Below are 24,044 nucleotides of genomic sequence, written 5' to 3' on the forward strand. Positions count from 1 at the left end.
CAGCCATCCAAGAGTCTCCCCAGGGTCTCCAGGCACAGTTTGCGGACACCCACGTTAACCCAAAGCACACCCACAGTGTAAAAAGCACATTTCCAGCCACAAAAGCCATCCTTTGCCTCCCAAAAACGTTCAAAGCACTCTCCAGCCTCAAAAGCCTCTCCCTTGGCCCCCAAACACATTCAAAGCACCCAAAAACAGTCAAAAAGCAGCCATTTTCCCTCCCCCCACCTCGGGGAAGCAGCCATGTGCTCGCCAGGCCCTCAGGGCTGCTGCGGCAGCCATCTTGCCTTCCACCAGGATCATGTGAAGGGGCGGGGCACCTGTCAACCTGATGATGAAGAGAGAGGGATGTCCCATATCTTCTCACCTACAATTGAGTTTACCTCTCTTAATTGTAGAGGTTTGAATAATTGTATTAGAAGGAAAAGAATTATTAATGCCTTGATAAGACAGAAACCAGAAGTGATATTTCTGCAAGAGACTCATTTAAATAGACAGTGCCAATCAACCTTTAACACCACTAAATACCCACAGCAATTTTTAGCTGCAGGTACTTCAAAATCTAGAGGGGTAGCTATTATACTCAGTAGGAATGTTAGATTTCAAGTAGATAAAATTAGGAAGGATCCTCAAGGATGTTTTTTATTTGTAGCAGGGACCCTGAATGGGGAAAAAATAACCTTAGCCTCTATTTATGCCCCTAATATGGGGCAGCTACACTTTCTGAAGGAGGTTTTAACTAAATTGAATACATTTAGTGATAACCCTTATGTGATTGGGGGAGACCTCAACTACATTGCCAACTCCTTTCTAGATAGATCAAGACCCAAATATAGAGCCAATATGACAGACAAGATTACAGATTTTGATACTCAGTTATCAACATTGTTAAGTAAATTCCAATTTAGTGATATATGGAGATTAAGGCACCGGATGAAAGAGATTATACCTATTACTCCGCCCAATTTCAAGTTCATACGCGCATTGATTATATTCTGGTTTCTACACATATGACTACTCTCTTTCCCACGGCTGACATGGGTATTTGCCTCTGGTCCAACCACTGTCCGGTTGTGTGCTCTATGCAATCCCAAGGGAAAAAAACACGCAGTCACACTTGGAAGTTAGACAGCTCTCTTTATTAGTTCCCTCCATTGCTGAGAAAATTGAAAAATAAATCAAAGACTATTTTGAATTAAATTCTTCAGATGAAACTTCCCAACATCTCATATGGGACGACTTTAAAGCTGTCTTACAAGGCACAATTATAGGGCAGACGATAACCTGTAAGAGAGAAAAGACAAGATTAAAATCAGAAATTTTAGCCCAGATAGGGGAATTAGAAACAAAATTCAAACAACATGGGGGGGGGGAACATACCGAAAATTACTTCTGGAAAGGAAAAAAGTTGAAAAAAGAAAAAAATGGGCAGCTCTTGAGACCACGGCAATCCAAAAACAAATCTTATATAACAAACAGAAGTATTGGCTTGCTGGACCACGGGCCCTCCGACTGCTACCTTGGAAAGTAAGGCAGAAAAGAACAGCAAACACTATCTTAGCAATTAGGGACAGGCAGGGACTATTGCACCATACCACTAAGGCTATCAAAGAGACGTTTTATAAATACTACCAAGCCTTATATTCCTCTACTAATCCAGAGACAGCAAATATTAAAGACTTTCTCCTGCGATATTCCTCACAAAGAGTACTCTCAGAGGCTCACAAAAACTGGCTTGAAGAAACTTTCACTACACAAGAGATCTCAAACACCATTCGGTCCCTTAAAAATAACAAGTCCCCAGGAACAGACGGCTTTACCGACAAATTCTATAAAAAAATACCACCCCCTTTTTATAGCTCAGCTAACTGACACGTGTAACATTTTGAAATCATGAACACTGCCTCCTACCTGGAACTTGGCCAAAATCATTGTCATTCTAAAAAAAGATAGGGACCCACATAATGCAAGTTCATATCGCCCGATTTCCCTATTGAACGTCGACTATAAGATTTTCACAGCCACCCTAGCTAATAGACTTAGTAAAATTATAAGTTCATATATTGATTCAGATCAAACAGGGTTTATCCCTGGAAGAGACATCACAGACAACACCAGAAAAGTTATAGATATTATTCAGTTCTGCCATAAGAATCAAGTTAATGCGTCTATTGCCCTGTCTGTTGACATGGAAAAAGCGTTTGACTCGGTGGAACCAGCATATTTGGAAAATTTATTGAATCACATGAATTTTGGCCCCATGTTTCAAATGGCTATTAGGGTAATGTATTCGTCACCTGCAGCGCACATACAAATTAATAATGTGGACACAGAGGTATTCCAATTGGCCAGGGGGACAAGACAGGGATGCCCTATGTCACCCTTTCTATTTGCTCTGGCCATGGAGCCCTTCGCACAAGCCATTAGAAATGACCCTCAAATTCACGGAATACAAATTGGGCCTAAGAACATGAAATTGAGTCTATTTGCAGACAACCTAGTTTTAACACTATCGAACCCTGAAAGCACACTACCTTGTTTACAGAAATTATTTTCAGCTTTTGGAGATCTTTCAGGTTTTAAAGCAAACCCATCTAAAACCCATCTCTACCCTATACAACTCTCCCAGGCACACAAGAAACACATTGCAACAAAATATGGTTTTTGCTGGATTAATAAAACATGGACTTATCTTGGTATTAAAATTCCAATTAAAATAACAGACATTCTTAAGGTGAACTTCTTACCATTAAAAGATCTTTCAAGATCCTCATCTACTTAAAGCTGCATCATTCTCTTCATGGATGGAGAAGATCCAAATAATTAAAACCTTTATCTTCCCTAAATTTTTATATCTCATCCGCTCAATACCAATGGCACTACCAAAAGAATACTTTAAAGGTTGACAGAGGGCTATTACTAAGTTTATTTGGAATTCCTCTAGGCCCAGGATTAGTGTCAATACATTAAAAAGACCTATTATTAAAGGGGGTCTAGCTCTTCCAGATCTTACGCTGTACCATGAGGCAGTATCTTTATTGGGCCTTTAAAAATTTTATAATCCTGCTTTGGATACTGATTGGAAGATAGTTGAAAACCAATATCTCGCTAACATCCCATTCCAATCACTATTATGGGAAAAACCGAATATTAGGCCTAGAGAAATAGGTTCCAATCCTTTTTTTAACTAATATGTTCAAAATATGGGACAAACGTAAAGATCTACTGACACCTTCACCGATGATTTCTTTTATACACCAGTCCTGGTTTATTCTCGCTAGAAATCCTGATTCTTTTAGGGCATGAAGATTACACAACATTACAAGATTTATAGATATTCTTCAAGGAAATGAGTTAGCCCGTAAAGAATCCCTAGAACAGAAATTTACATGCCAGCTCCCATGGTTTGAATATTCACAATTAGTATCTTTATTTAAATCTTGGAACCTGGGCAATAAATCAGTGCAGCCTATTACTGTATTTGAAAGACTAATGAAACAGAATCAAACATCTATTAGACATACAATATCTATTTTACATAAAATATTGCTTGATTCACACTCCCTTCAGACGTTAAGTTATCAGAAAAGTTGGCAATCTGATTGTACCACTAAACTAACTGAAAGAGATTGGGATAAGATCTGGGCATCCAAAACTCTTACCTCTAAATCTTTATCGCCTCCAAAGTTATAAACTTCTAATGAGATGGTACACAACACCAACAAAAATACATCATATTTCTGCTTCCCATTCACCATTATGTTGGAGGGGCATGAGTTTCATTTTTGCATTGTTGGTGAGAGTGTAAAAAGGTATCGGATTTTTGGTCTAATGTACTTCATTATGTGAAATGTAGAACTGATTATGACATAGACAACACACCTGAATGATTGTTATTAGAGCTCTGGAGAGATAATAAGATACCACAAATACCTATTTCCATGCTTTTATTGGCTGCTAAAATTATAATAGCGACTAGCTGGAAAGACCCTTCTCCAATCTCTATTTTGCAGTAGTTCACCAAGGTCTGGGAGCTATTAGCAATGGATAAAATCGCTGACTCCATTAGGTTTGCTGAAGATAACAACATACATAGTAGTTCACTAATCAAATGGCTCCCTTTCACGCCTTAAACTATATGCCGACTAAATATCAAGAAATAATCACGTTTATGTAAGACATCAAAAGAAAGGGAACAATATTTTATTGATTTTTAATAGATTATAATACTTAGATATATTGAAAATATACTCTTCTTTTGCATCCCTGAGACATTAATATGTATGTTTAATTATTTTGAAATGGTTAACCCAAATGTTCATTATGTATTTTGTTATGTTATAAAACTGAAAATTAATAAAAATACTTTAAAGGAGGCGGTAGTTTGCCCGCTCTTGGAAAAGCCATCACTGGATCCAATGGTCCTGACCAACTACAGCCCAGTGTCGAATTTACTGTTCCTGGGTAAGGTGGTTGAGAGAGCGGTGGTCAAACAGCTCCAGGCTTTCCTGGATGACGCTTCCACCCTTGATCATTTCCAGTCTGGCCTCCGCCCTGGCCATGGGACAGAGACAGCTCTGGTCACCCTTACAGATGACCTCCATAGACATCTGGATCAAGGCAGGTCAGCGCTGCTGTTATGATTAGATTTAACGGCAGCGTTTGAAACAGTCGATTATGATCTTATGACCCACTGACGTAGGAGTCCAGGGGACTCCCTTGAAATGGTTTTCCTCCTTCCTCCATGGTCGGGGACAGAGGGTGGCACAGGGTGAGAGGGTCTCCCCATGGTACCCACTAGAAGGTGGAGTGCCGCAGGGGGTGATCCTCTCGCCAATGTTATTTAACATCTATATGTGCCCCCTCGCCCAATTAGTCCGGAGTTATGGGCTGGGCTGCCATCAGTATGCTGATGACACTCAGCTTTATCTGTTAATGGATGGCCATCCATCCTCCATTCCTGGAAATCTGGCTGAGGCTTTGGATGCTGTGGCTGAATGGTTGCGGCAGAGTCAACTGAAGTGAAATCCATCGAAGACGGAGGTCCTGTACCTGGGTCGTGGGGGTTTGGAGGTGAGCATCAGGCTTCCCACACTGGAAGGGACACCTCCTGGTGCCGGCCCAGTCGGTGGTGAAAAACCTGGGAGTAACTCTAGATACCTCCTTATCTATGGAGGCCCAGGTTGCTGCAGTCGCCAGATCTGCATTTTTCCATCTTAGGCAGATCAGGCTACTGAAGCCCTATCTCTCCCCTCAGGACTTAGCTAGTGATCCATGCAATGGTCACTTCCAGGCTTGATTACTGCCCTTCACTCTATGCAGGCTTACCCTTGAAGTTGCTCCGGAAATTACAGCTGATACAAAATGCAGCAGTGCACCGTTTTAATCTGTTTTAAATTATTGTATTTATTAAATTGTTGTAACCTGCCCTGAGCCCGTTTATGGGATGGGCGTGATATAAATTTGAAAAAAATAAATAAATAAAAGAACTTTAGGTTTGTTGACATGTGTGTATTAAGCACACACACACATTAGACAACAGTAAAATCTTTTCATTCCAATGTTTTCTATGGCCTCATCACCACAGCCATCCTCCAGGCTGATTCTCTGGTATTAGAATTGCCGGTATCTTTATCTGCTAATGAGAAAAGGTACTTTACGCAGACCTTGGATTCAGGAGGGTAGCCATGTTGGTAAAACAAAGCCTGAGACTGCGCCCAGCGGCCTGTGTGTGGTTTTAAAGATTCCTCTATGCCTACGTTGACAGCCAGGGAATGAAGTCGCGAGCAGTTTCTGGAACAAACCGGCAGACCGTTTTTGTCTTTGCAGTTGCAACTCCCGCGCAAACCAGGATTGGCTCCTAGCCAGTTTCCAGCGCGCTCACCGCCTAGGCGGCGCTCCGGGGGCACCGATCACCACAGTCCCGCCCCCTCCCGCTCTGCTGGGCTCTCTCTCACTCCCCTCCCGCCCCCTCCCTCCGCCATTCCGGGGACCCCAAGCAGGCAGGCAGGCCCCTCTAACCCGACTCCACGGGTTCGTGGGAATGTCCCTCAGGCGGCGCCGGGCAAAAGGATGGGCCTCAGCACCCTGCGTGACGGACAGGCGTGAGCGGGCAATCAGAGGAGGCCCTGCGTCACGCCCGGCCAATGAGCGCGCGGCCGGAGGCGGGCGCCGAGCATCCGAAGGTGACCCCGGGACGCCGCGTCGCTCGCTCTTTCCCCTTTCGGCTGCTGCTGCTGCCCCGGAGAGAGCTGCCCGCCGCCCCTTCCGCGCCGCCATCCATCGCCATGTCTCTCTCCAACAAGCTCACCCTGGACAAGGTGGACGTGAAGGGCAAGCGGGTGGTCATGAGGTGAGCCGCGCGGCACTTCGTACTTCGCTCAGGGCGAGCGGGGGAGGCCCGTGGCGCGAACCGTAGGCGCTAGGCAGAGAGCAGCAGCCCCACCAACAACCCCCGCCCCCCACTGCCCCGGGGGGGGGCGGGGCCGTCAGAGGCTCGGTCGGAAAGTCGCTCCCGAAGGTGGTTCGGCGGTCGAAGGGCCGAGGCGAGCAGGCGCTCCTGCCGTTCTGCGGCTCCGGCCTCATGGCGAGGGATCAGCTGCATGGCGGGTGGGGGTCCGTCTTCTACACCGGGGGGTGGGGGGGGACATAAACCCGCCGTTTTCAGGGGGCCACCGGTCTCCCAATGGGCGAAAGGCGGACTCTGGGGCGTGGCGGCGGCGGCGGCGGGGGGGGGGTTTCCTGTGGGTTGCCGCGTTCCTTCGCCCAGAGCCCTCCTGGCCTTGTAGCATTGCTCATTCGGTCCCTTAATAAGCGGGTCCGGGAGGGCGGCAGGGGACCGGTTGTCTGGCGCAAGAGAGGGAGGGCAGAGGTGAATGCAGGACTGGCCACTTTCCAGACAAGAGCTTAACTTTCACTTCTGTTAGCCCCTAAGGTTTCCTAATGGCAAGGAGAGAACGTGTGGTGTAGTGGCTCGAGTGTCAGACTAGCATCTGGGAGACCCAGGTTCATAACTCCACACTGCCTTGACAGCTTGTTGGGTGACCTTGGGCCAGTCACACACACTCTCAGCCCAACCAACTCACAGGGTTTTTGTGAGGGTAAAACAGAAGGTAAATGATCTTGTAAAATGGATTATGTCCCTACTGGGGGAAAAGCAAGGTATAAGCGTCAAAATAGAATACATATATGCTGTAACTGAAATTGGAGGTTGGTGAGTGTCTTTTAAAATACATTTTAATTAATCCAGAGAGCTTTTCTCTGTGGCTGTAGTTTTAACTCAATGAGATCTTTTTCTTTCTCTCCGGTAAACAAACGCACCACTGAATAAAGAGGGCTCACCTTTCTAACCAGTATTTGATTGGCAGGAAAGGTTGTCTTTTGCAGAGTTTCTGTAGCCCTGTAAAAGATTTTGGGTTAAGTTACTGCCCAACTGTAAAATGCATGCAGGAGGGATTATATAACTAATAAGGGGGGGAGTGCAAACAGAATTGTTACTGTGAACTAAAACTGTTATAGTGGTGCCTAATCAGTATCAGAAGTTAGAAGGAATGATTGGCACATTTGATTTCAGTTCTGTTTCTTAGGCAGCTTCAAAGCAGTAATCACCATGCCTTGCAACTTAGACAAAGGCCCTGTAGCTTGGAATGTCTGGTACTTACACTAAAAGTGCACACCACCCCTCCACATCACCAGACAGAAGCTGCAGAGAAAGAGGGGGGGAATGGTGGGAAAAATGGCCTCCCACATAAAATCTTGCACCTATCCAGTGGTCTCTTGTGGCCATGCAGGCACTATGCAGATGTGAAATTCACATGAGAAGCACCGGGCTTCATTTTCTCTTTGGTTGATATCCTTCATTGTTATGGTGCCAGATTTTTAAAGCCAAAATTTACCATCTGGTTTATAATCCCTGTTAAACACAGGAATAATAACTGTGTCCTTATCAAAATAAGGCCTTATGTGAATAAAGGGCATAATGTGCTGTATAGTTGTTATACGCTCAGAACGGACTTGATGTGGCTGATTTCTTTCCATCTCAACTGCCAATAATTTTGCACATGGTTGCAACATTCTCCTGCTTAATTACTCAAAAGACTATCTAGTCTTACATTCTCCAGTCTGTCATCGTTCAAGTTCTTTTCCTGCATGACACACTGCAACTTCCTGTCTCCTTCAGCTGTGCACACACAAGGCATAGTTTGTAAGGGTGGCTTTTGAAATTCCTCTCTCATGCATCTGACATGGTCAAGCACATTTAATAGGCTGCTGAGTCATTGCGTTCTGTGACCATCTAAGATGAGAGTTTGAAAAAGTCCCAGACACTGTTAGATGGAATATCAGCAAGTTTTAATATATCCCAGAGCTGTAACTCAGTGGTTATTCTTTGCACAGGTTCATCACTTTATCAGCTGCAAGATGATGTTCTGGTTTTAACATGCACCTGTAACACTTCGCATGCTGGATCTTCCCTTAAGTGGGTGGTGGAGAGAAACAGAATAAGCAACTTGTGAAGGAAAGGCAGGGGCTTACAGCAGCATCCAAAATGTCCCTATGCTGTCTGTTAATTTGCAGTTATCTTGATTGCAAGGATTGTAAGTGTTAAGTCTTGCTCCTGCAATCATGCTGTACTTCATTTCTGACAAGCAGTGTTCACTTGATATTTGCCTTTCCTTCTGTACTTAGTTTATGCTTTCTTTTGGGGGCACCTCTGGTAACGTGATGACTTGTCTAATGTTACTAAGATTCTTAGCTGGTCCTTTTTTCCATATTAGGGTGTTTTCTCAGTGTTTTACTAACATATTAATGAACTGATCATCCTTTATATGCTGGTAGGGTTTTGACAGCCCCCAGCATGAAATCTGGCTTAGAAGAAGAAGAGATTGGATGTATACCCCGCCCTTCACTACCCAAAGGTGGGGCTGAGAGAGCTCTTGACAGACACTGCTCTTTTTCAAGAACAGCTCTTATCAGAACTACGGTTTGCCCAAGGTCATCCAGCCAGGTGCAAGTGGAGGAGTGGGGAATCAAACCCGGTTCTCCCAGATTAGAGTCCGCGCACTTAACCATTACACCAAACTGGCTTAGCCTTGCTCATGAGCATTTCCTTCAACCAGATTCTGAAAATGATAAGCAGATGACCTGGCTCCCCTCTTTACCAGTGAATACAGCTAGTGGATCCAGTGCAATTTGTTTTTGTTGATCCCTGATGCTGGCTCGGAAAGATGCAGGCATGATCGAGGGATGGAACTGGTTGGACAGGCCTTTCTGCACATATCGGGAAGCCTTGTGAGGGCTGTACCAGTCCAACAGTGGGTGATGATTGGGTGTTGCATGATTTTTGCCCGCTCCCCTACCCATATAACTGACGCAGCTTACTACTAGTCTTTAACAATGGTTCCCAACAGAGGGAGCAGAGAAATGTATTTTTAAAAATTTGCTTATGTGTTTTTCCTCCCTCAGGGTTGATTTCAATGTCCCGATGAAGAACAACAAAATAACCAACAACCAAAGGTGAGCACTATAGAATAGTGAACTGGAGTTGGAGGTTATCAGCCCCTCCTCCCCAGTGGGCTGCAACTTCGTGGAAGAACACAGTTTGTTATTGTAAGGTGTTCGATTTGACCTTGGAATCTCCAGCTAAAAGCTGAGCTGCTATGGCTAGGTCATGTATTCAAGGTGTGACATCAGATTGATTTAATTTGTAAGATGCCGCCTTGTATCCTTTTATCCACATTTCGTTGTAATGATAGTTTAGCTGTGCTTGCGCTGGACTTCCCACTACATGGGGTGGGTGGCAGGTAATAACCTGAGTGGATTTTAGAGAAAGTTAAGTGAACTGTGTCTCTCTAGCAGATTTTTGTCCCATCTCCTTCCTTTGGCAAAGTGAGAATGAAACTGTTACCATAGTAATTGATGATACCTTGACTTAATAATTAATAGATCCGTGACTTTAGTAGTTGTGTATAACGTCTGCTTTTAGAGCTTTGCTCTTTTAGTGTACAGCATGGGTATCATGGGAGACACCTCTCTCACAGGAAGTTACTTTTGTTGCAGAATCAAGGCAGCAGTCCCATCCATCAAGCATTGTTTGGACCATGGAGCCAAGTCTGTGGTACTGATGAGTCACCTTGGGCGACCTGATGGAGTTCCTATGCCTGACAAATTCTCTTTGGAGCCAGTGGTAGCGGAACTCAAAGCATTACTAGGCAGGTACGGCCTTGTGGTTGTTACTATAAATTAGTGTGCAGTGACTTATCCTTGTTAGTGGCAAATGTAAGCTTTATATTTTCGATCATGTCTCCAGGGACATCTTGTTCCTAAAAGACTGTGTAGGTCCAGAGGTGGAAAAGGCCTGTGCTGATCCTCCAGCTGGTTCAGTCATTCTCCTGGAGAACCTCAGGTTCCACGTAGAAGAGGAAGGGAAAGGGAAGGATGCTTCAGGGAACAAGGTGAGAGACTTTTCCCCCTCTTGTGTAACATTTTCTCTGTTACATTTCGGCAGACTAGATTCAGGTGGGGTCGGCGTGTTGGTCTGAAGCAACAGAACAAAGTTTGAGTCCAGCAGCACCTTTAAGACCAGCCAAGTTTAATTCCTGGTGTAAGCTGTCATAAGGAGCTGCGGTGGCTCAAGTGGTTAAGACGCTGAACTGCAGGCTGTGGAAGGTCAGTAGTTCAGCAGTTCGAGACCTGGGTGCCGCATGATGGCGTGAGCTCCCATCTCTAGTTCCAGCTCCTGCCAACCTAGCAGTTCGAAAGCAAGAAATTGCAAGTAGATAAATAGGTACCACTTCGGTGGGAAGGTAACAGCGTTCCGTGTGCCTTGGCATTTAGTCATGCCGGCCACATGACCACGGAAACGTCTTCGGACAGCGCTGGCTTTTCGGCTTTGAAACGGAGATGAGCACCACAACCCTAGAGTCGGATTCAAATGGCTTTCGAGCAAGGGAAACCTTTACCTTTACCTATAAGCTGTCATATTCATGCACCCTTTGCGCACATGTAAGCTTAGACCCAGAATTAAACTTTGTTGGTTTTAAAGGTGCCACTGGACTCAAACTTTGTTCTATTTCTCTAGAGTGTGCTTCTTGCTTTTTCCAAACTGCACTGTGAATAGTAAAAAGTGAGCAATGGCTCATAGTTTTTAATCCTGCTATAAATCTGTTATGAAAATGGTTATGTGTAGGATGGTAAGAACATCCCATATTGTCCAATGTAGTGCTGAGTTACTGAAATGGACTTGCAGGCAGCCACGACTATGGAGTGACCTACCATGGGACATATATAAGGTAGACAGATACATTAACTCTTGGTAGTTTAGTGGCCTTTTTTGGCTGATATTTTTTAAACACAGGTTTATATAGCTGGAACAAAAGATTTTCAGTGCTTCTCCTTGAAATGAAGAAATAAATTAATACAGTAATGACATATTTGTTTGAAGTAGGAAATCAGCTTTAACTCTTAGTTCCACAGAGATCAGTGTTCCTACACATCTATCATTCCTCTTATCAGCTGCTGCAATTTACCTTAGTAGAGGGATCCCCAACCTTTTTGAGCTTGTGGACACCTTGGAATGTTGACACAGGTTTGGTGGGCACAACCACAAAACGGCTGTCACAGAAAGCAGAACCACACACACACAGGAGGACCAAGTGCAGGGGAGAAGAGGGGTGACAGCTGGCATGATGGCATGCTTGGAAGCCTGATGTACAGATATTTCATATAAATTGAATGCTGCCATTTGTAGCTGATGACTATATTCCTAGGATAGTGCAGGTAAATTTGGATCAAAGCATGCTGACTTGTGTCCTCTTACAAAAGAAAGTTCAGAGGTAGGGGGAGAGTGAGGTCGCTCCATGGAAATTCACTGTGGTGTACGCCATTCTGGAAGGAAATGTATTTGGGGAGAGAATGCGTTCTGCTTGGGACTTCAGCAAGCACCACATCCGTTATGATTGGCTAAATGTGGTGTGTGCTGGTGGGAGGTTCACATCCTGTACTGAGACTTACAAACGCTTGAAACACACAAGTCACTTTCTCTTGAGTCAATTATATTAGTCCATACCAACTTGTACCTCTGACATTTCCTTGAAGGTCAGCAAGAACACTTGCTCCCAAGTGGTTTCTTTTCTTAGCATCTGTGACCCCATTAAGCCTCCAGCCTTGGCTCCCTTAAATACAACCACAGTGTGAAACGCTGATATACAGTATGGTGCCCTTTCACAGGCTGACACAGAACACCACATAGTGCTATAAAAATACAGCAGACCATGCAAGTGAACTTCTGAAGGAAGGAGGAGGAGTATCTGAACTCCCAAGTTCCAGTGTAAATACTTTGCCATAACCTGTTACTTTACTTGTCATTCCATTTGAAAAGAATCCAGCATATGTACATGTGTGTGTAAAGTGCTGTCAAGGTTTGTCCACAATTAATGTCTAAGTGTATGATGATAAACTGTTCAGTTCAATGTCTGCCTCAGTATCAAGTATGCTACTATCCCTATTGAGGCTTTTAAATGTTTATGTCCAAATTCCTTCTGTTTGTTACAGAATTTTCATGTATGCCTTCAAATTTTGTTTTTTTCCTTCCTCTGAAATGGCAAAACTAAGGTGCGTGCTATGATAGCATAGAGTATAGCAGTTTTCAGCTCTGTCTTGCTCTCTTTCTAGTATTGCATATATTTTGAGATTTACCCGGGCCTGGAAAAGAGTTCTGGAAACTCTTTGACAAAACTCTTTTTAAAATGTTTAGAAGTTCATGAGTTTTCAGTGTGCAAATCAAAAACTTCATTTCCGTCTTGAGAGTTCAGGCACCTGTTTTTCCTAAAAAACCTTGATTTTACTTGTAGAAAGCTAAGCCATTTAAACTTTTAAATTCATAAAGATGCCACATAGTTAAAACTATCCATGTTTATGTTGATAAAAGGCAATAAAAAAGCTTCAGTAAGAAAGTACATTCAGCATATTTCTCTTTTTTTCTTGAGAAAACATGCAACAGTCTGGCAGAAAAATTATGTTTTTACTCTTGGTTTTCATCTTCACAAGTCTTGACTTGAATTGTCGGCTGCTGTTAGTGGCTGTACGTTACTTATTATTGGCTATAGAGAAAAGTAAAATAGCTGGCCTGGTACAAAAACTATTCCATAGCAAGTGGCGAAAAATGCAGCAGATACAGCAAGGTTTGTTACTTTGCTGGTTGCCGTTGTGAACAAAAATTGGAGAATCTTGACCTTTTTTTTTAATTGACAGTGCATCCCTACTTCTAGCTGTTATTGAGTATCATTGAAGCACTTAAAGATCTGTACAAAGGTCTTCAACTGAGGAGACTAAATCATGGTACTATATAATCATGATAGTATTTATAATGGATCCGTTTCCATAAAGGAGAACGCAACAGGGCTGAGCTGTGCATTTGTGCCTTGTATAATGCGTTTTATGCCCATATATGTTTGTCCCAGTTATGCATTTATGGACAGAAACATTCTCTTGGAAAAACTCTCCCCTTATCGGAAGTCTATATTCTTTGACTCGGCCTCCTTGATGCCATTGTTCAGATCAAGTAGAATACAAGTTGGCAAAGTTTGAAGAGAGGCTTTCTAATTCCTGGGGTAACAAATGTGGTGTGTTGCTGGAAATGTGGTGTGTTGCTTTTCTTCTGGAAATGTTTATGAACAGTTTATTTCACACAGCAACTGATCTGGTAATTTTAATGCCTCTTCACTAATGAAATAGTGAAGTGGCTGTGACTAACTAGTTATCTTTTTTTTTTTTTTGCTTTCCAGATCAAGGCCGATTCTGCCAAGGTGGATGCTTTCAGGGCCTCACTTTCTAAACTAGGAGATGTTTATGTCAACGATGCTTTTGGAACTGCACACAGAGCTCACAGGTGTGTAGCGGCTATCATTAGGACGTCTTGGCTAGGCTTTCGTGCATCTCGGAGTCACTCTTTGCTGCCTTGGAAATAGAGTAAGGCCTGTATCAGAATTTGTAATAAGTTACTGTGATTGTTCTCTTTGAGTACTTCTGAGTTTTAGAAAGGTAATCCCTCTGGTAGAGTATAATCTGTGGCAACTCAGGTTAGTAAATGACCTGAGGCTTCAAGGTGTCTTTCTCTGTAAGAACACACAATAATAAGGAAGATGAGTCGATGCTCTCCAAGTTAAGACTCCTGCAAATATTTTAGCCTGTTAGGTAGTGAGTATAAGTAGTCATATCTTCCATGTTGTTTTAAATCTTTTCCTCTGCCAAGTTACGGGAATACCTTTGAACTGACATTCCCCAAAATAGATATTTTAATGAAGGAAAGCTCTCTGGAAACGGGGGATTGACTTTTCTAATTCTTGGCTGAAGATTACACCCACAAGTATTTTTAAAAAGTATCTAGTGAATTGTCAGATCTGAAAGACATCTGTGAACCACTAAAGTACCATGACCTCTATTGCTGAGGTGTGTTTTCAGTGTCAATATTTGTAGGCTTCAAAAGTTTTGTGGCAGTTGATCTCTAGTAGATTCAAAAAAGCAAGATTAAAAAATAGTGGTTTTTTCCCCCCTCCTCCAATGCAACAGTTCTATGGTTGGTGTCAATCTGCCACAGAAAGCTGCTGGTTTCCTGATGAAGAAAGAACTGGATTACTTCGCTAAAGCTCTTGAGAGTCCAGAACGTCCATTCCTGGCAATCCTTGGAGGGTAAGCATCCTGTCATTTTTTCTTCCACTACCTCTTGTTGGTTTTATCAATTTATTTGAACAGTTTGCTTGTTTTCCTTTCCCCCACTGAAGCTCCATGAGACAATGCTCTTGAGTGGCAGGAAGAGCTACAACAATGTATGAAAGGACTGAAAAAAGTGGCCACTGCTAAAGTAATTTTAGGATCTTTATCATAGAATAAAAGATACAAAGCAGCTGAGGTTGAGTTTACTTGTTTTAACAACTGATCAGTTTGTGGTAGGAATTATTGAGCTCTTCCTCTTTAGAGGCAAATACTCCTTTAAATCTCCAAGGCTATTGTCAGCTATGCTGCCATGATGTTTATGGGCAGGAGTGCATTTGCTTGACCTGTGTACCAACTGATGCCGCATTCCTTTGCCTTGCTTATCTATGACCTTGTTAGCTAGCTGCTGCCTGTGTAGTGTCTTCCCATCTATTACCCGTGGGACTAGTTGCCTGGGGTCCCATTCTCCAGCGCACGGGAGTCAGGCCAGGCCGATTGGCCTAGGGATTGGGGTGTGTGCATACGAATACCCTATATCCCATTATGCTTGTAGGACTGTAGCCATTCTAACAGTGATGATGTTACTGCCTCTATAGCTCTGGCAATAAAGTATAACCTTATGATAAGCGTGTACTCAATTGTTTGGCTGTGGAGCCTTACAGCTATATCCATTCAGTCAATGTGTTTTGTTTTGTTTAAAGCTGTCCCCAGCTTTATTAGCGTACTTTGAGTTAGAGGCCAGATCTTTCTGAATTTTCACCAGAGTACAGATACAGTCTCTTCCCAGCAGTTGTCTGTAAGCTAACCCTGTCTAATGTTTTGCAACTGATACCTAATAGATACCTAATGAATATATATCAACTGCTGCAACTTTCATGGAAGACTTTTTCCCCGACATGCAGATGCAGCCTTCCCTGGTATTGATTTGTTGGTAAAAGAGGGGTGCTTTTACTCCTTGTCCATTGGGGGGAAAAGCTGTTAAACATTCAGTATTCCACACTGTACAAGTACTGGGCCGAATTGTTTTCTAGTTATGCTGCATAGCCACTTTTTCTATTGCTGCATGTACTAGGGCATTAAATGTCTGTGGCCTGGAAACATATGTGCCTAACTTCATGCACCCAGCAAGGCTTTTACCACTTTCCTGTAGAAAGTACTGCATTATGGACAATAGAAGCTCCTTACTGCTTTCTGCTGTTTTTACAGCAGTGTCTTTTATGTATGCTGAGGTTCCTTTATCAGAACCTTTATCAGACTTGTAACTGTTCTGCCTCAGATGGTGAAAACTGGCATAGTATAATGCCTGCAAGTAACATAGTGAGACCAGAAAACTTCCTAGTTCACATCTCATCTTAGCCAATGAACATACTATGTGATCTCAATACATTTACTAACCGCCTGTAATACAGATAACAGCACCTCTGTAGATACAGAACGAAATTTGTGTGTAAAACTTGCTGGCTTTGTCTGGATTCCCCTCCAAACAATAGTAATGCCTTCCTCCAAACATCCTATTTAAAAAGAAATGTGTTTAGAAAGCTCTATTTATGCTGTTGAAAAGGCTGTGCTAGAAATAGCCTGGTGTTCTGTAGCAATTCTAGTTATCAGAAAATCCCAGTCCTCATGCAGCATTGTGTGCTTTCAGGAACTGTTGTGCAATAGAATTGTTTGTTCTTGTTGAGCATTGCTTCTCAGGTAGAGTGGCCCTCCAGATTGTTCCAGTCAGATTTTTGAGGTTGGTATATCTGCTACAAAGCCTTGAGTTGCTTTGATGGCAGAAGCTTACTATTAAAGCCAGTTTTTGATAGTAAGTGAAAGGCCTCTCTGTAAGGGAATTACATAGCCATAGATAGTGGGGGCTAGTGGCTCTGGAACATTGTAAAACAATCTTCTCTTTTTAAGTAATTTGCTCTCAGAGGAAAAATAGATTTTTTTTGGTGGCATTGTTTGTAGGATGATTATTTCAGCGTGTGAATTGGTGGAATGGCGTATCCTTGGATTCTGGCCTCCCTCAATTTCTCAGGCTTGAGTGAACAGGGTGACTGAAATGTCTGGCACCAAGTGAAGGTGGACATTTGCTCAACCCATTGTCTGTAGTGGTGGGCAACATTTCGACTTGTGTAGGTGGTGACGTCCTGGACGGGTTTGTCTGAAACAGACAACAGACTGGGCACCAGGGGGCAGCACGATGCCCCGGATGGTTTCAGCCTGAGTGTCCTGCCTGCTTGCTTGTTTTCTCCCTTGCTGCTAATGTTTGTTATTGACCTTGAGTAAATCACTTCACATATAAAATAGGAGGGAGCCATATTAATATTGGACAGGATGTTGGCTTCTGGTTCTAGCTCCTAGCATGCTGTAATTGTAGTTTCATCCCTAAATATATATATTTTTTCTTCTCACATATTATATAGCTGCCCTCCATCTTCATGCTTTCTCCCTCTCGAATGGACCCAGACTAAATTCTCAAGGGCTGCCGTCCAGGTCCCGAGAGGTGTGCCTGATGCCATGATCAGACTGGAAACTGGCTCAGTGACTGTAGGAGCTAGAGTTACCCTGGCATCACCTAGATATTGGCTCACCATCAACTTTTACCCACAGGGTTTAATGCAGCTGATAACTTTCAATCTAAATGGCTGTGGGCGGTCCTTAAGAAACTAAATCTTCTGGGACTTTCTCCCCAAGCAGTTCTGGCCTTTGGTAGGGAACAGGCCAAGATAATGCTGAAACAGAGAATAATGGACCCAGAGAGACAGCTTGACCTCGCCAGGTGCCCAGCCTGTATAGTGTCTGAGCTAAGCAGGTACCAACTTCTCCCTCCTAATTACCTTTCCAACTTAGATGATCACAAGATGAGAAGAGCTTTCACCTTAACTAGATGCTCGGCTCTTCACTCGGCTGTCCGTGAGGGGAGATACAGGAAGATACCTTTTGACCAGAGACTTTGTCAATGTGATTTGGGAGAAGTCGAAACTATTGAACATGTGCTTCTCAGGTGCCCATGGTACAAGTTGGTTCAAGCCAAATATATCTTCCCTTTGGTAAAGGAAATGCCTGGCCTGATGGACTCTGACTCTGTCAATTACTTATTGTTGTTGTTGTTGTTCAGTCGCACAGTCGAGTCCGACTCTTCGCGACCCCATGGACCAGCTCCCGCCAGGACCTCCTGTCTTCCGCTGTCCTCTGAAGTTTGCTCAATTTCATGTTCGTTGCATCGATGACACTGTCTAACCATCTCATCCTTTGCCGTCCCCGTCTTCTTTGACCTTCAATCTTTCCCAGCATCAGGGTCTTCTCCAGTGAGTGCTCCCTTCTCATTTGGTGGCCAAAGTATTTGAGCTTCAGTTTCATTATCTGGCCTTCCAGGGAACAGTCAGGGTTGATTTCTTTGAGGATTGACTGATTTGATCTTCTTGCAGTCCAAGGGACTCTCAAGAGTCTTCTCCAGCACCATAGTTCAAAAGAATCTATTCTTCGGCGCTCGGCCTTCCTTATAGTCCAACTCTCGCAGCCATACATGACTACTGGGAATACCATTGCTTTGACCATGCGGACTTTTGTTGGCAGGGTGATGTCGCTACTTTTTATCAAGCTGTTTAGGTTCGCCATCGCTTTCCTCCCAAGGAGCAGGCGTCTTTTAATTTCATGGCTGCTGTCACAGTCTGCGGTGATCTGGGATCCCAGGAACGTGAAGTCTGTCACTACTTCCACGACTTCCCCTTCTATTTGCCAAGGAGTGATGGGGCCGGATGCCATGTTCTTAGTTTTTTTTTTATGTTGAGCTTCAAGCCCACTTTTGCACTCTCCTCTTTTACCCTGAGCAAGAGGCTGTTTAGGTCCTCTTCCCTTTCTGCCATTAGAGTGGTATCATCTGCATATCTGAGGTTGTTGATCTTTTCCCCAGCAATCTTAATTCCGGCTTGTGATTGGTCCACACAATCAAAGGCTTTAGCGTAGTCAATGAAGCAAAAGTAGATGTTTTTCTGGTACTCTCTTGCTTGTGATTCATCCATGCGGGCATTTTGCAGGATGTACTCTGCATATATATTAAATAAGCAAGGTGACAATATACATCCTTGTTGTACTCCTTTTCCTATGCTGAACCAATCAGTTGTTCCATATCTGGTTCTAACAGTCGCTTCTTGGCCCTTATACAGGTTTCTCAAGAGACATGTGAGGTGGTCTGGTACTCCCATCTCTTTAAGGACCTGCCATAGTTTGTTGTGATCCACACAGTCAAATCAGACCATTACCAAAGTTATAGCTAAATTCTGTGCAGTTAATACTATATCCGCAAAGAAAAGGTTATTTAACCCCTCAAATCTTTTAGACCATGGTTTTTATATTTGTATACTTGTATTTTAACAAATTGTTTATATCAGTTTTGTATGATGTTACTTATTTGCTGGCTTGGTACGGTAACAAATAAAGATTAGATTAGATATATAGCTGCCATTTTAAACATTTTGTTTTTGCCATTCTAAATCATCCTAAAGCCAAAATTGTTTAGATTTGAAATCACAATTATGTGAGCTTTAAAAAAAATTGCAGGATATGTATACTCAATCATTGCAAGAACCAGAATTTGATCAAAAAAGCAAAAGAGGATTATTCATAAAACACCAAATGCAGTAAAGTTTAGTGTATAAAAGATTGCATGTGGTAAATATAGGTGGACCTGCAGTCTTGCCTCAGATTGAAGGATAGCCTAGATCTTGTTAATATTTACAGTTTTCTGGGTAAGGAGAGGAGAGAGTTCTGTTTTATTAGACAACTTCTTACAGTTTTATCTCGCATTCTGCATTTAGTGGAGATTGGTACATTATCATCAAGATACATGTCGTCTTTGTAATCCTGTATATATTAGTAGTAATTACAAGAGAAGATGCAGTTCCGAAATTAACAAGCCTGCACTGCATTTCATAATAGTCTTGAACATTCTACAACTGTATCTGTTATTCATTTAAATGGTTCTCTCTTTCCACCCTTTTTTCATCAGAGCAAAGGTTCAGGATAAGATTCAGCTGATCAATAACATGCTGGATCAGGTCAATGAGATGATCATTGGAGGTGGAATGGCTTTCACCTTCCTCAAAGTGCTCAATAACATGGAGGTAAGCAGCCCACAGTGTCCACTCTTTGGGTACAGGTTTGATGGACATGAAAGATTCCCTTTGTATAATGTCAGTTGTCCTCTTAAATGATACATTTTAATATGGGCTTTTGGCATATATGGGTTGTACTGAAACAAGTTTCCAACCTGAAAATATGCAAGATATGGATGTATATTTAAGAATTGTGTGTTGTTTATGGGTTATGAAATTCATCTGGTTGTCTTTGAAGTAATTTGTAATTCCTTGGCCTTTCACTAGAATTTTCAGAAATCAGGCTGAAAGTGGAGTTCTGTAGTCGTACACTGACCATCTGCCCACAAGGATTTGTTACTCATTTAAAAGGGGAAGGGATATACCTGATTCAGGTCTTGTTTTTGAAGTTTTGGGTTGTTTAGCAGCCTGGATAAGCAAATGTGCAGTAGCTGTAATAATGCATTCTCTTCTGTTTTCAGATTGGCAATTCTCTGTTTGATGAAGAAGGGTCAAAAATAGTCAAGGACTTGATGTCGAAGGCAGAGAAGAATAAAGTGCGAATCACTTTGCCCATTGACTTTGTCACTGCAGATAAATTTGATGAGAATGCCAAAACAGGCGAAGCCACTGTGGCCTCTGGGATTCCTGCTGGATGGATGGTAGTTTGAAGGGCGAAGCTCTGTTCAGAGGGGAGGTTTTGCAATACTGTCTTCTCTCAGTGTTTAGGTGAAAGGGTTAAACAGCCTATTTCCCCCCTTTCTGGCTTTAGGGTTTGGACTGTGGTCCTGAAAGCATCAAGCAGTTTGTTGAAGCTGTGGGCAGAGCCAAGCAGATTGTTTGGAATGGCCCTGTTGGTGTGTTTGAGTGGGACAAGTTTGCCAAAGGAACCAAGGCCTTGATGGATAAAGTTGTTGAAGTTACAGGAAAAGGCTGTATCACCATCATTGGTAAGAACTGATCTGCCATTTCCTTTCCTTTGTTGATTTGAGTAGCTGAAAGAAATCTTGGTCTTTTCTCTATTTCAAATGAAAGTTCTTTTTTTTTTCTTCTGGTGATAAGCTAATTTTTCTCCTCATGTGTTCCACAAAGCAATCTAGGTTTTGCCGGTATCAGTATTTTGTTAATTATGTATATACTACTCTCCTAAAGATATCCAATTTGTTTTGCTGAACAGGTGGGGGAGACACCGCTACATGCTGTGCCAAATGGAACACTGAAGATAAAGTTAGTCACGTGAGCACTGGTGGTGGTGCCAGCTTGGAACTTCTAGAAGGTAGTCTATTTTTCCTTTCTTAGACAGGGCTCTGTAAAAAAAAAAAAAAAAGTCCTAATTTGCATGCTTTTGCCTACCTCGCCTAGGCAGTTCATCTTGAGTGCAGCCTTGACACAAGTGCCTTGGGGCTGAAAGCAGATGAGAATCGGTGCCTTCACGTGGGGGTTGTACTTACAGAGTGCGAAGGGCCATAATATTTGACATTTCCTCTAGCAGTCACTGTTCGGTATCTGCAAAGACTTGCATTTTAAAGCAATGAGAATTTATGGGTGGTTTTTCATGGGCTGTATTGTACTGTGAATGTCTTTAGCTTCCTTTGATAACTAGCCATTTCCCAATCTCTGTAAATCTTCCCATTTTATAATGTATTCTCTGAAAAAGAAGTTGAACTGAAGTACCCTGCAACTGTTCTTTCCAGGAGTTGTATACTTGACAGGGACCTTTGTCTCCATTGTCTAGGAAATAATGCTGAAAAGAGAGAATGAAAACTGCTTAAAGGGAGGTCTATGATAGCTTACGGTTTTGGGGGGAAAGTAGCGACCATCCTTAGTTTTTCTTAACTTCAGGAATTTTTGTCACTGTCCCTTCAGAGATTACATCAAGCAAGTTTGTTCACATATGGTTCATTCTGATTGCCCCTTGTTGCTGTTTGGTTACGCGGTTTGCCTGTTGATGTTTTGGGACTTGAATTTTCTTGGGTTTTGTTATAAATTACCTTGTGAGTAATTGTGACAAATTTGGCCTGAAAATGTAATAGTGCTAGCAATTAAAGTTTGAGATTATGCAAGATGTGTTTTAAGGTAAACAACGAGCTGACTTTTGTGTGCTTTTAAACTGCCTGCAGGTAAAGTTCTTCCTGGAGTAGCTGCTCTGAGTAACGTTTAACAGCTAGAGCCTGAGACGAGTAAGAACCTCTTCCCTAGGACGTTCCTGCACATCCAGCCCTTAAAGCAGCCACCACAGCGCTTCTGTATCTGTGCAAGTGGCAGATCCCAAAATGTAAACTGGAAGCAAAAAGGAATGATGGAGAGGCAAAGGTGGCTCAATTTTGTGGAGTCTGCAGTTTACATAATGTTGATTTGTCCACCGTTACCCCACTTGGAGCAACTGTAGTGCATTAAATGGTTTTTGTGAATTAGAGTGTATATATTTTTGCCTTTTAAGAGCAGTTAGCTGACAGTTGCTGAAAACCGATTCCTCCACTCATCTTCAACAGTGTTCGTAGCTGCTGCTATTTCTCACTTTGACAGAGTCCAAATGCAAGAGGGAAAATCTGAAGTTCTGTTTGTTTACTACAATGCTAGCGTCTAAATAAATGTTTACGATAAGAACAGTTGGAGGCTTGCTGCTTCTTTTTTATATTGGGTGGATTGATTTCTTTTTAATTCCAGGGAGGTAGACATGTTAATCTGTTGCAGCAAAAACCTGGAGTCTAGTTTAATCAGTGATATCTATTTATTTGGCTCATTCATAGCTCACCTTTTTTACTGAAGGCCAGTAACAGAGCATGGAAAGAGGGGGTTAATCATACAGTATAGGTAATTGAATTACAGTGTGAACAGCAAAATGCCCAGGCAGTGATAGTGTGAGCAGTGCAGAATGCGGGGTTACAAAGGTACAAGGCAATGAGGCCCCCACTTCCTTATGAAGGACCCCTTCTGGACCATTCTGTCCCACTGCAGTCCTAATCCATTGCAAAAATGTCTTCTTGAACATTTCTGTTCTGCACGTTTTGCAATGATAGCACTGTGGGAGTCACATGAGAACCCTTCAAAAGGTTCTGTTCAGACAACTGAAGCTGCCACAGCAGAGCATAGTAGAACCAGCGGTCCCACAGCTACAGAATCTTAGACCATGAAGGGCTATGTAGATGATAACCAATACCTTGAATTGAGCGCAGAAACTGATCAGTGGCCAATGGAGCAACTGCAGGATGGGTGTAACATGTATGTTCTGCCTGGCACCCTCTAGGAATCGGGCTGCCACATTCTGTACTGAATGCTGACTTCAAGGGCAGACTGCCTAGCCTTGAGACAGTCATTGCATGGATCCAGATGGCCAAACTGGCCAAGTTAAGTGGGCTAGGTGACTTGCTTTATTTGCAGCTGCATTGGCTTGCTTCACCACTAATAATTAGGGGTGTGCCTTTCGTAGAAGCCAAGGCAAATATATACCTGAATAAGGCCTTATCAGTATTATTTGGGCATATATTCAGCCAAATGTGATTCTCCAGTGTGTATTCACAGCTGAATAGAGAATCCTGAATATATTCTGGATTCCTGAATCTATTTGGCTCCATTAGACTCTATGGGGCTATTGTAGTCAACAGCAAATCTCTCCTGGGGTATATTCAGGGGCCGGGGAGGAGGGGGCTGAGGTAGAGGCACCACATTTGCAGTGTAGCTACAGGAGCCTCTCCCCAAAAGAACCCTCAAGTCTCAAATATTGGACTGGGGTTCTAATCCAAGGGGCACCCTGTAAGATCCTTGCTTATTGGGGAGACTGTTTCTCCTTTAAAACACACTGTGTACATGAACTTGGTAGAATGACCTAGTGTCTGGGCATTTCAGAGGACTATGTGGCCCTGAGGAAGGACTGTTCTGATTGCTGGGATAAGTTTAAACAAATAATGATTTATAAAAGAACAAAATAGGTGTCTGGGTATTTTTGAACTGTTGTCGAAGAAAGAAAATATAATTGACAAAGCTCAAACACCGAAACTCAACTCTAACAGGCTTATCTCTCTCTCATATATAGCCACACAGGCTAATCTCTTTTATATAGCCACACAGACTAGACTCCAACAGCTTCCTCTGTTATACAGACTCACCAAAACTCCACACTCGTCTCTCTACAAACACAGAATCACCTCAGTGACATCTCTCCTCCCACACTCTGTCATCAGCCAATCACATCACACTCATCTCCCTCTCATTCTTTACATTACTGCAGTCAAACTAAAGAAACACACACACCAA

The 24,044-nt window shown here is 42.8% G+C and overlaps 1 protein-coding gene across 1 annotated transcript; it reads left to right on the top strand.

Annotated features, from left to right (window-relative positions):
* The first annotated feature begins 6,147 nt into the window (after positions 1 to 6,147).
* Positions 6,148 to 22,400, top strand: PGK1 (phosphoglycerate kinase 1). The gene is made up of 11 exons (XM_015429178.1): positions 6,148 to 6,352; positions 9,463 to 9,513; positions 10,057 to 10,212; positions 10,307 to 10,451; positions 13,782 to 13,885; positions 14,566 to 14,685; positions 19,706 to 19,820; positions 20,273 to 20,452; positions 20,563 to 20,740; positions 20,968 to 21,066; positions 21,911 to 22,400. The coding sequence occupies exons 1-11, from the start codon at positions 6,288 to 6,290 to the stop codon at positions 21,949 to 21,951; spliced, it is 1,254 nt and encodes a 417-aa protein (XP_015284664.1). The 5' UTR covers positions 6,148 to 6,287; the 3' UTR covers positions 21,952 to 22,400.
* Positions 22,401 to 24,044: the final 1,644 nt, after the last annotated feature.

The sequence above is a fragment of the Gekko japonicus genome, unplaced genomic scaffold (assembly GCF_001447785.1).
Source record: "Gekko japonicus isolate JY-2015 unplaced genomic scaffold, Gekko_japonicus_V1.1 scaffold2870, whole genome shotgun sequence".
In the NCBI taxonomy this organism is placed as follows: Eukaryota; Metazoa; Chordata; class Lepidosauria; order Squamata; family Gekkonidae; genus Gekko; species Gekko japonicus.

Coding starts and splice junctions, on each gene's coding strand:
- PGK1 (XM_015429178.1), top strand. CDS start 6,288: ATGTCTCTCTCCAACAAGCTCACCCTGGACAAGGTGGACGTGAAGGGC. Junction 19,821..20,272: donor AAGTGCTCAATAACATGGAG/GTAAGCAGCCCA, acceptor TTCTGTTTTCAG/ATTGGCAATTCTCTGTTTGA. Junction 21,067..21,910: donor CAGCTTGGAACTTCTAGAAG/GTAGTCTATTTT, acceptor AACTGCCTGCAG/GTAAAGTTCTTCCTGGAGTA.